This window comes from Terrapene carolina, unplaced genomic scaffold, assembly GCF_002925995.2.
Source record: "Terrapene carolina triunguis isolate 2854851 unplaced genomic scaffold, T_m_triunguis-2.0 Scaffold95, whole genome shotgun sequence".
Classification (NCBI taxonomy): Eukaryota; Metazoa; Chordata; order Testudines; family Emydidae; genus Terrapene; species Terrapene triunguis.
The window spans coordinates 29,453,734-29,466,707 of record NW_020664446.1 but is presented as its reverse complement, the minus strand read 5'-3'; the positions used below and the strand labels follow the sequence as shown (position 1 = coordinate 29,466,707).

The 12,974-nt window shown below is 42.7% G+C and overlaps 1 protein-coding gene across 1 annotated transcript in view; it reads right to left on the bottom strand.

Moving 5' to 3' along the window:
* The window catches only part of KNDC1 (kinase non-catalytic C-lobe domain containing 1), a 121,793-nt gene that overhangs the window by 34,358 nt on the left and 74,461 nt on the right, over positions 1-12,974 (bottom strand). Inside the window, exon 17 of the mRNA XM_024217239.2 lies at positions 11,580-11,974. Coding sequence (XP_024073007.1) covers positions 11,580-11,974 — 395 coding nt within the window. The remainder of the gene's footprint in view (positions 1-11,579; positions 11,975-12,974) is intronic.

Genomic DNA, 12,974 nt, shown 5'->3' with positions numbered 1-12,974 from the left:
GAAGTGGGCATTCACCCACGAAAGCTTATGCTCCAATACATCTGTTAGTCTTAAAGGTGCCACAGGACTCTCTATTGATGGACCTATCCTCCATGAACTTATCTAATTCTTTTTTGAACCCAGTTATGCTTTTGGCCTTCACAAGATCCCTCAGGCAACAAGTTCCAGAGGTTGACTGTGAATTGTGTGAAGTAGTACTTCCTTATGTTTATTTTAAACCTGCTGCCTAGTAATTACATTGCGTAACCCTTGATTCTTGTGGTATGTGAAGGCGTAAATAACACTTCCTTATTCAGTTTCCCCACATCATTCATGATTTTATAGACCTCTATCATATCCCTCTTTAGCAGTCTCTTTTCCAAGTTGAACAGTCCCAGTCTTTTTAACCTCTCTTCATACGGAAGCTGTTTCAGACCCCTAAACATTTTTGTTGTCCTTCTCTGTACCTTTTCTAATTTTAATGAATCTTTTTTTAGATGGGGCAACCAAAACTGCATTCAGTATTCAAGGGGTGGACATACCACAGATTTATACAGTGGTATTATATTTTGTCTTACCTAGCCCTTTCCTAATGGTTCATAACATTGTTAACTTTTTTGACCTCTGCTGCACCTTCAGCAGATGTTTTCAGAGAACTAACTATAATGATTCCAAGATCTCTTTCTTGAGCAGTAACAGCTAATTCAGACCCCATTATTTTGTAAATATAGCTGGGAATATGTTTTCTAATGTGCATTACTTTGCATTTATCAACACTGAATTTCATCTGCCATTTTGTTGCCCATTCACTCTGTTTTGTGAGATCCCGTTGTAGCACTTCAGTCAGCTTTGGACTTAGCTATCTTGAGTAATTTTGTATCATCTACTAATTTTACCACCTCACTCTTCATAACCTTTCCCAGATCATTTCTGAATATGTTGAATAGCACAGGTCCCACTACAGAAACGGGGCACCCTGCTATTTGCTTCTCCCCATTGTGAAAACTGATCATTTATTCCTATCCTTTGCTTCCTTTAACCAGTTACTGATCCATGAGAAACCTTCCCTCACATGCCATGATTCCTTACTTTGCTCAAGATCCACTGGTGTGGGACCCTGTCACAGGTTTTTTGAAAGTTCAAGTACACTATATCAACTGGATATAGTTGTCCACATGCTTGTTGATTCCCTCAAAGAATACTTCCCCACTTGCAAGCAATGAGTCTGTGTATAACAGAAGAAAACTTAATAAAAAGGAAAAAGGAACATGGCATTTATTTGGGAAAACACCACCACCATGATTCGAAAGCATGTGAGCATAAGCAAACACCCACCCCAGAGTATGTTGGGCAATGTCCTTTGCCTCAATTTCTCACTTTGCAGTGTGAAAGTCCAAAAAATATTCCTTCAACCTGCTATTGCCTTTTCCCTCCACTGCATCTCACTCATAGTTGCTGGACTTGGTCAGCGAAGGTCCAAAGTTCAGAGGTGAGTTCACCACCCAGCCGGGGGGATGGTGGGGTGTTGGAGGGAAGTGAGTCATCGAGCTCTGCTGTCCCCCCTGCAACTGACTCACGGTTGCCACTGTTCACTTTGGTGCCACTGCCTGGTGCCGTTCACTCTGGTGCTGCTACACCTCTATTCACTCAGATGTCACATTCTGAGGTTCTACCACTCAAACCAGCTCTCAGGGTATGTCTACTCTACGGGATTACTCCGAATTTACAGAATTCGATTTTTGGCAACTGATTGTATAAAGTCAAGTGTATGCGGCCACACTAAGCACATTAATTCGGCGGTGTGCATCCATGTACCGAGGCTAGCTTTGACTTCTGGAGCGTTGCACTGTGGGTAGCTATCCCATAGCTATCCCATAGTTCCCGCAGTCTCCCCCGCCCATTGGAATTCTGGGTTGAGATCCCAATGCCTGATGGGGCCAAAAACATTATCGCGGGTGGTTCTGGGTACAGCCTCCCCCTCCCTCTGGGAAAGCAACGGCAGACAACCGTTTCGCGCCTTTTTTCCAGGGTGAACAGTGCAGAAGCCATACCACGGCAAGCATGGAGCCCGCTCAGCAGTCATGAACATTGTAAACACCTCGCGCATTATCGTGCTATTATGCTGAACCAGAACCTGTAAAACCAGGTGAGGAGGAGGCGGCGACTACAGCGCGGCAACAAGAGTGATGAGGACATGGACACAGAATTCTCTCAAACCATGGGCCCCGGCGCTTTGGAGATCATGTTGTTAATGGGGCAGGTTCTAGCCGTGGAACGCCGATTCTGGGCCCGGGAAACAAGCACAGACTGGTGGGACCGCATAGTGTTGCAGGTGTGGGATGATTCCCAGTGGCTGTGAAACTTTCGCATGCGTAAGGGCACTTTCATGGAACTTTGTGACTTGCTTTCCCCTACCCTGAAGCGCCAGAATACCAAGATGAGAGCAGCCCTCACAGTTGAGAAGCGAGTGGCGATAGCCCTGTGGAAGCTTGCAATGCCAGACAGCTACCGGTCAGTCAGGAATCAATTTGGAGTGGGCAAATCTACTGTGGGGGCTGCTATGATGCAAGTAGCCAAAGCAATCACTGAGCTGCTGCTACCAAAGGTAGTGACTCTGGTAAATGTGCATGTCATAGTGGATGGCTTTGCTGCAATGGGATTCCCTAACTGTGGTGGGGCGATAGATAGAACCCATATCCCTATCTTGGCACCAGAGCACCAGGGCAGCCAGTACATAAACCGCAAGGGGTACTTTTCAATGGTGCTGCAAGCACTGGTGGATCACAAGGGACATTTCACCAACATCAATGTGGGATGGCCGGGAAGGGTTCATGACGCTCGTGTCTTCAGGAACACTAATCTGTTTAAACGGCTGCATCAAGGGATTTACTTCCCAGACCAGAAAATAACCATTGGGGATGTTGAGATGCCTATAGTTATCCTTGGGGATCCAGCCTACCCCTTAATGCCATGGCTCATGAAGCCATACACAGGCAGCCTGGACAGTAGTCAGGAGCTGTTCAACTACAGGCTGAGCAAGTGCAGAATGGTGGTAGAATGTGCCTTTGGACGTTTAAAGGGTTGCTGGTGCACGTTACTGACTCACTCAGACCTCAGCCAAACCAATATTCCCATTGTTATTGCTGCTTGCTGTGTGCTCCAAAATCTCTGTGAGAGTAAGGGGGAGATGTTTATGGCAGGGTGGGAGGTTGAGGAAAATCGCCTGGCCGCTGATTACGCGCAGTCAGACACCAGGGCGATTAGACGAGCACACCAGGAAGCGCTGCGCATCAGAGAAGCTTTGAAAACCAGTTTCATGACTGGCCAGCCTACGGTGTGAAAGTTCTCTTTGTTTCTCCTTGATGAAAACCCACCCCCTTGATTGACTCATTCCCTGTAAGCAAACCACCCTCCCACCTTGCTTGCTTTCAAAGGAAATAAAGTCACTATCATTTAAAAATCATGTATTCCTTATTAATTGATTATAAACATAGGGAGAGAACTGACAAGGTAGCGCGGGTGAGGTTTGGAGGAGGATAGGAGGGAAGGAAAAGGCCACTTCAAAAGTTCAAAATAATGACAGCCTTTTGCTTGGGCTGTCCATTGGGGTGGAGTGGGAGGGTGCATGGAGCCTCCTCCCCCGTGTTCTTGGGCGTCTGGGTGAGGAGGCTATGGAACATGGTGAGGGGGAAGGGCAGTTATACAGGGGCTGCAGCGGCACTCTGTGATCCTGCTGCCGTTCCTGAAGCTCCACCAGATGCCGGAGCATGTCCGTTTGATCACGCAGCAGCCCCAGCATTGCAGCCTGCCACCTCTCATCTTGAGCGTCCCTCATGGCCTCACGTTCACTGGCATCTTTCCTGTACTTTGATACCGTGTCCTTCCACTCATTCAGATGAGCTCTTTCATCGCGGGTCGATTGCATGATTTCCGAGAACATGTCGTCTTGTCTGCGTTTTTTTCACCGCCTTATCTGAGAGCGCCTTTGGGATGGAGGAGGAACGCTTGAAAAATTTGCAGCTGAGGGGAGGGAAGGAAAAAAGGGAGAGAGGTATTTAAAAAGATACATTTTACAGAAAAATGCTTATACTCTTTCACGGTGAACAACACTATTCACATTACATAGCACATGTGATTTCGGTACAAGGTTGCATTTTGCATCTTATATTGAGTACCTGCGGCTTTGGTGTTAGAGATCACAGACGCAGGGCCGGGCAACAGAATTCGGCTTGCATGCAGCCATGGTAAGCCATTGTCTTTCGGCTTCTGCAACCTTCATAAAAGCAGCGCCCTCCTTTCCCATACCAAGCAAAGCCCATTGAGTGTTGCGGTTTTCCTGTTAACGTGCAGCAGCAGAAACCAAACTAACTCCCCCCCCCATCCAATTCTCTGGGATGATCACTTTACCCCTCCCCCCACCGCGTTGCTGGTATCAGGGAAGATCCCTGCAGAAACCAAACTAACCCCCCCCATCCAATTCTGTGTGATGATCGCTTCCACACACCCCCACCCCCGCTTGGCTAACTGCAGGGAAGGATTTCTTTTCAGCCACAGGCAAAACAGCCCAGTAGGAACAGCCACTTCTGTCCCCTTCATTAAATTCCCATATTTCAACCAGGTTACCATGAACGATATCACTCTCCTGAGGATAACACAGCGAGATAAAGAATGGATGTTGCTTGAATGCCAGCAAACCCCGGTACCATATGCTGCCAGGCTTTGTCATGCAATGATACCAGTTTACTTGCTACTGGCATGGCATGGTAAAGTGTCCTACCATGGAGGACGGAATAAGGCTGCACTGCCCAGAAACCTTCTGCAAAGGCTTTTGGAATACCTCCAGGAGAGCTTCATGGAGATGTCCCTGGAGGATTTCCGCTCCATCCCCGGACACGTTAACAGACTTTTCCAGTAGCTGTACTGGCTGCAAATGCATCCCAAGTCCTCAAGGCAAATTAATCATTAAAAAACGCTTGCTTTTAAACCATGTTTTATATTTACAAAGGTAGACTCACCAGAGGTCCCTTCCATGGCTTCATGGTCTGGGATAACACCTTGGGAGGGTTGGGAGGGTACTTCAGTCAGGCTGAGAAAAAGGTCCTGGCTGTTAGGGAGAACGGAGTGTTGTGTGCTTACTGCAAGCTCGTCCTCCTCCTCACCTTCCCCATCCGCAGAATCCTCAGGCATGGCTGAGATTACCCCCTCCTTGGAATCCATGGTCAGAGGTGGGGTAGTGGTGGCGGCCCCCCCTAGAATTGCATGCAGCTCAGTATAGAAGTGGCATGTCTGCGGCTCTGCCCCGGACCTTCCGTTTGCTTCTTTGGTTTTCTGGTAGGCTTGTCTGAGCTCCTTAACTTTCATGCGGCACTGATAGGAGTCCGTATTGTGGCCTCTCTCATCATGCCCTTGGAGATTTTTTCAAATGTTTTGGCATTTCGTCTTTTGGAACGTAGTTCTGCTAGCACTGAATCCTCTCCCCAGATCAGATCCAGTACTTCCCGTACGGTCCATGCTGGTGCTCTTTTTCGATTCTCAGACTGAATGGTTACCTGTGCTGATGAGCTCTCTGTGGTCACCTGTGCTCTCCACGCTGGGCAAACAGGAAATGAAATTCAAAAGTTCGTGGGGCTTTTCCTGTCTACCTGGCCACTGCATCCGAGTTCAGATTACTGTCCAGAGCACTGACAATGGTGCACTGTGGGATAGTTCCTGGAGGCCAATACCATTGAATTTCGTCCACACTAACACTAATTTGAACTGGCAATGTTGATTTCGGCGCTACTCCCCTCGTCGGAGAGGAGTACAGAAATTGATTTTAAGAGCCCTTTATGTCGAAGTAAATGGCTTCGTTGTGTGGACGCGTGCAGGGTTAATTCGATTTAACGCTGCTAAATTTGACCTAAACTCATAGTGTAGACCAGGCCTCAGTGATATCAGTAGGTAGTGGGTAACCTCACTGCAGGCTGAACAGTCTTTCATTGCAGCATTGTCCCACATACAGCAGCTAGACCTGGTTATCAGTGATTTCAGCTCTAGCGATTACTTAACAGAACAAAGAGTCTCAACTGAGTCTAATCAGCCCTATCTTTAAACAGTGGAGAAGGAGAGATTCAGATGGCTTCTAGGAGTCTTTAGGCAGAGCCCTCACCACCAGATTTAGTTCGAGCAAATATTATGGTGTTTTTAAAACAGTTTCCATGCAACTTGCAGACATTTCACTCTTGATATTGTTCCTTTTAGTTTCCATTTAACTAGCGTCTTCACTTTTGTGTAGTTCTCCTTTTCAATTTAAGTGCTAGTGTCGTGGGTTTCTTTGGTATTTCCCCCCCACCGGGATGTTAAATTTAATTAGGTTTGCTGTTACTGAGTGGTTCAGCCACTCTCACACCTTTTGGACCAGATCCTGTGCTCCATTTAGGAGTAAATCAAGAATTGCCTCTCCCCTTGTGGGTTCCAGAACTAGCTGCTCCAAGAAGCAGTAATTAATAGTGTCTAGAAATTTGCTCTCTGAATCCCATCCTGAGGGGACACCTACCCAGTCAATAGGGGGACAGTTGAAATCCCCCATTATCACTGGGTTTTCTATTTTTGTAGCCTCTCTAATCTCCTTGAGAATTTCACAATCACCATCCTGGTCAACTAGTCAGTTGTATATTCCTACTGCTATGCTCTTATTATTCAAGCATCAAATTTCTATCCATGGAGATCCTATGGTACAGTTTGATTCATTTAAGATTTTTCCTATATTTCACTCTAGGTTTTCTTTCACATATAGTGCCACTCCCTGACCAGCATGACCTACTCTGTCATTCCCATATATTTTGTATCCTGGTATTACTGTGTCCCATCATCAATCTTCCACCAAGTTTCTGTGATGCCTATTATATCAATATCCTCATTTAATACTAGGCACACAAGTTCACTCATCTTACTATTTGGATTTCTAGAGAGACAAGGTGGGCGAAGTAATGTCTTTTATTGGACCAACTTCTGTTGATGAAAGAGACAAGCCTTCAAGCTACACAGAGCTCTTCTTCAGGTCTAGGAAAGGGATTCAAAGTGTCACAGCACAATACAAGGTGGAACAGATTATTTAGCATAAATAGTTAATTCATGGTAACACAAAAAGAACAGGAGTACTTGTGGCACCTTAGAGACTAACAAATTTATTAGAGCATAAGCTTTCGTGGGCTACAACCCACTTCTTCGGATGCTTCTCAAACTGTGAGGCGCGCCCCTTGGGGGGGGGGGTCACCTCCACAGGGGGTGGGGAGGGAACACCACACTTCCAGCATTTTAGCTCATCACTAGTAAGTTACACCCATTTTGCACACATGCTTAATGCCAAATTGCACTACATTTCCCCCACTTACACCTATTGCCTAAACAACATGCCCTCCATGTGTAATTTACACCAATGTTTAAATCAAAGGATCTGGCCCTAAAATGTTCAGATGATACAAATAAAGTTTTTTGCTGTGTTGAAATAAAATGGTACTGTAGATAACATTAAAATGAAGAATTTAACCCCCATCATGCTCCTAATAGGGCAGACTGTTAAGAAGCAGGGCACAAACCTCTGGATTTTAAGTCAACAGCAAAATCCACACTGACTACAATAGGGAAGGATTGGTTCCCTTGTCAGTAGCTGATACTGAAATTAAAATTATGCTATGTTGTTACACAATTGCTTTTGTTACATTATCTTTCTCCTGTCTGTTAATAAAAGGTAAAGGATGGGAGATGTAAGTGTTGGATAGCTTTACACATTTGCAATTGACTGATTCAGGGCTAAGTATCACACACTCCAGAATACTGATATAACTCACAAAAATGTAAAAAGAAACAGAGGAAGTCTAATTTAATATTTTACATATATAAAACTAAAACTCTGTAGCAGTTTTAGAAACTTTATCTACAAGGACTCTAATGGTTAATTTTCTGACATTGATGTTTCTCACGGAGTACATGGAAAGTCAGCATTTTAGGAAAGAGCCTTCTCTATACTGTAGCAAATTTTAAAGATTTAAATTAATAATTTTATATTTAGAGCCAACTTTTAGGGCCTTATTTTGCAACCTTTGGAAGATGCCAGGCTTTACAGAAAGTCAATGCAACAGCAACAATCAATCATTCTGCTGGCACACTACAGCATGGCATTAAGGGGAAAAAAGGCACTAGACTGAAAGCTGCTCAAGGCTTTAATCCAATATACTGTTGTGTATTATAACAAAACATTTAAAAAATAGAAAAAATAGCAAGACAGCAAAGATTCAAATGGAGTCTTTTTAATAATTAATCTAATATTCTATACTTTTAAAAACATATTAGAGTTCTTCTGTACATAACTATTACCTGGCAGGATGTATTGTCTTAAACTATATATGCATTACTTAGAAAATGGATTTTTCTTTTGCAGTGCATTCAAAGGGTATTTATATTGTACAAGAAGTGAATAGAACGTACACTAGAACTCAATTTGACCCTGTATCTATCACAACACATCACGTTACATTATTCCTTATTTGGAAAAGTCCACATTGAGTTAATTTTTTTTTAATTATTTACAAATTGACTTTAGATATTATACAGGACTTTCATTGAACATACTGAGTGTTTCTATTATCTGTAATTCATTATCTTACCCCTGCTTATACATTTAGATCTAGTCTACACTACAAAGTTAGTGTAGAAAAGCCATGTGGTTTGGGGGATTTTTAAAAAGGTGAGAAAATTATGGGATAGGGATGGCATTATGGGATAGAGAAAGTTGCTTGATGGGAACTTGACACTCAGCTCCCAGAGTTCCCTGCGCAGCTCACTTCTACCCTGTACACATTGCAAAAATCCCCCCAAACTCATTGTGACAGAGGGTGGCGCCTGGCACACAGAGATACCTACCCATAGGACACTGCACTTTGGATTAGTACAAGCACACGTGGTGAGTACACAAAGCACCGACGCAAGCCACTGAGCATGCATGTGCACAAGCAATATACGAACTTTACGCCAAAGTAACTTCCGTCAAGCAAAGTTGGCAGCGTAGACATGGCCCAAACATATAATAGTTCCCAATGCAGATCTCATTTGCACCAGCTGGACATCCATGTAACTCCACTGAGTCAACAGAGCAAGATCAGAATCAGGCTCACTTCTGTCCACAAAGACTTTTGAAGCCACTTAAAATGAATATAAGTATCAATATAATGCACAGATCCTCAGTGAGGTAAGCGTGTGCATTCCCGATGCATTTGCTCAACTTTAAACTGTACCTACACTCGGTACATGATGTTTGTTATACTTTTCACAATATACATGGAGTATAACAGAGTTAAAAAAAGAATGTCTTAGACACCAAAGTATCACTCACTGTAAGGATTCCCCACAAAACTAACTTCTTCCTCCCATATTCTTTTCTAACTCATGATAAATGTTACCACATACATTATAAGGAAAATGCAAGTTAGAAGGTGTTTGTGTAAGTCTACCAGTTATGCAGGTAGTGCAAACAACAGCAACATACACTAATATGCACTAATTTTCCAAGTAAAATCAAAAGGGACACACTCAAAATTACTTTAAATCTTGCTTCATTTATATTGTACTCCAGCAAGTTATATAAAATAATAATAATAAAAATAAAAATATGTTTTTAATAATAATAAAACCACCTCTGAAGAGCAGAGATCATATCTTTTTGGATCAAACTAAATCACTTAATAATCTATAAAATCCCAGAAAAAAAAAAAGTGGATGTCGGAGTAGGGTAGAGGTGGGGAAAAAAAATAATCACTGGAGATACTCAAGAAAACTCCTTACAATTTTGCAGTCAGGAAGAAGTCCTTTGAGCAATGGAGATTATGTAATCCTTTTCTTCTTCTTTTTTTACCTGATATGCCCAAGCAGTATTTAACTGACCATATATAATTCTATGCCCCTATAGAATTATATACCCAAATTGCTAGATTGACAGCCCTGAAGAAGTTTGTTCTCTTTTTCGACACACAACAATCATAGGTCAAGTTTCCCATGCTGCTTCACTAATGTACCTGCACCTTGACATGAGGGGTAAGGAGGACAACTGAACCTCCATACTCATCCAATCCTTAACCCTCCTGCCGAGACTGCAAACAAAGGTGTCAATTGCAATGAACTGGAATGAGACTATTATTTGTTTCACATACACCAAACCATCAATGAGAGTGGACCAAGTGGTATTTCAACTAATTACTTGGAAGCAAAAAGGTCTACATCTGTTATTTCTGATTACTTAGTTCCACTTCATTATATTTATTTAGAAATATATTGACAAACCCAATAGATTGTTCACGGTGAACAGGAACACAGATAAATCAGACAGTAAGATTAATAGCACTTTCTAGACAGGTAGACCCATTTTCAGACCACAGAGTATGTCTTCACTGATGAGTTTACTAGAATTGTCTATATTCGAATTATTCCTCTCAAGCGAGAGCGGCCACACAGCAAAATAACACTCAAGCTGCTCTATCCACAATGGTACCTCAATCACTCCTGTGTGTCGCTAAGACTTCTGGGGGCATATCCCATGGTTTTGTGCTGCAATAAGCAAAGTTTCTCTGTGAATTCTTTCCAAGTGAATTGTGTGTGGGAGAGCTAGTCTGGTCCTTTCTGGGCACAGGAAGGCATTGTGGGAAAGCAATGAAGGAGCAGCAGGATTGGCACAGGAAGGCATTGTGGGAAAGCAATGAAGGAGCAGCAGGATTCAAGCAGAGTTAGTTTGCATCCACACTACAGAATGGTTGTGTCAGCAAGTGATAAGTTATGTTAACTCGACGTTTAGCCTATACCTCAGAGAGGCCAGCCAACTCGAGTTAAAAGCACCATGACACTTGAATAAATATCTTTTGGTATGGAAGTAACTTGGGTTAAGGCCAAAAACTCAAGTTAAAACTTGAGTTAACTTTACAGTGAAGACAAGCCCTGAATCCCTAGGTGTCAGGGATGCTACTCGTAAAACTAGGTCGCAAGCCATTTAGGGAAGCCTGTGTTAACACAAAGACCATGTAACCCATTCCATATTAAAGGCATCCCTGCTTTGAGGGTCAGAGCTTTCAGCGTGGCATTAATTTGTGTATGTACATCATCCTCCCTTCCCCCCGGTACAACTCCCTTTAAACGACCAAGCTATTATACCATTTATATAATAATGCAGCATTTTGGATTACGATTTAAGAATCAACAAGAGGCAAAGACTTCAATGGGCCGATGCAATTTCATTGTGTTCATAACATCATATGGCAAGGGTGGAGAGCCACACTATACTACAACTTATACCTGAGACCTATAAACCTTTACAATTTATTTTTCCTTGTCTCAAAGAGAACAGTAGATTCTTGTATAACCAAACGGAGATCCAGGGTCTACCAATGATTGGATATTAATGACTCAAGACACTTAGGCCTAATTCAGACCTGCTGTAAGCAGGATAAAGGATTGTATGTTAATTTAACATTGAGGAAAAAGAGGACCATCACCTCCTGGTTTTTATTGTTAAATATCCCATCTTTATCAATAAGCATTACAATACATCTTGAATTTTCATAAATCAAAGTACTTACCACTCTTTTCGAATCTATATTTTGTGACTCATTTACTTCCTGCTTTCCAAGTTTTTTCATATAATTGTAAACTTCTGAACTAAAGCATTCACCCCCGTAGAATGCACTGCTCCAACCAGGACTACAACTTTGAAAGTCCGATGAGCTGGGGGAGACAGGGTAATTATTTTCAGAAGTTTCCTCTTCTTGTTCTCTATTCTCCTCTACGAAGTCAGGACTGAGACAATCATTACTTTGTAAACAACTTCCACCCTTTTCTGTTCTTAATATAACCTTCTGCAGCCTCAATTCTTTTTCAAAATTATCTAGTGGAAGCTCATCCAAGTCCATTTCAGCCAATGATACATCTGTAGTGGGCATTGCCTTGGTGTCAGAGGCCACCTGTCTCTCTTTCCCTTTTAAAGAGAACAAAGAAACAAACAGTCATACATAGGAGCATATCTAAATTTCTGTTTATTTTTTTAGATTTAAATGCCAGGCATATGAAAAGCAGTTGTCAAGCCACCTATGCCCTGTAACTGTGGCACTGTCAGTTGTCATGACAACCACGATCAGATATCTTAGTAATCCAAGGGTACTAGCACTTTGCTGGCAAATAGAGTGACAAAAAACAGGTGACCCATAAGTTTAAAGGACATAAGACTAATATTATGTAACTACACTTTTAAATGCCCAAGGTCAAAAATATTGTCAAAGTGTGGAACTATTAAACCTCACTTCAAGAGTTTCTGTAAAATGCAATAAAGATGCACGCTGAACATGTACAGCAGCTCTAAAATACATAGGCTGGGATAGAGGCTGCACACAAAAATAAATGTGGGTCATAAACATATGCACCCACTAGTAAATAAGTGCTTAGCTTTTATATAATGCTTTTTAATCTATAAGTCTCAAAGCTCTTTACAAAGGACACAGAGGCCATACATAGCAGGCCAGGTCCTCAGCTAGAGCCAAACTGCATACAGAGCAAGTTGACAAAGGGAATTTTGGGGCACCAAACTTACTTTAGCACTCAGCTGGTCTTACTGATGTTTGACACAGGACCAATCCCCTAAACTGTGTTGGACCTTTTCTATCTCACAACAGCTGTTAACAGCCCCAAGTAACTGAAATGACAGTCAATGATTGGTCACACTCCTCTTCCCTACTACAGGGCAGCATAGAAGAGACGTGGGATAAGAGCCTTTATGTCAACACTATGACCACCAGAGGGTCTCCTGGGCCCATATATGCCCGAATAATCCTCCAAGGCCCAGATATGCCAGCTTTAGAGCCAAATGGCACTGTATGAAAACCTGGCCCAGCGTACATCTTTCATACTGGCTCAGAATGAATGTTAATGGGTTTATGACACCATGCAAGTGTGAACTTATACTTTAATCTTTGTCATTAAAG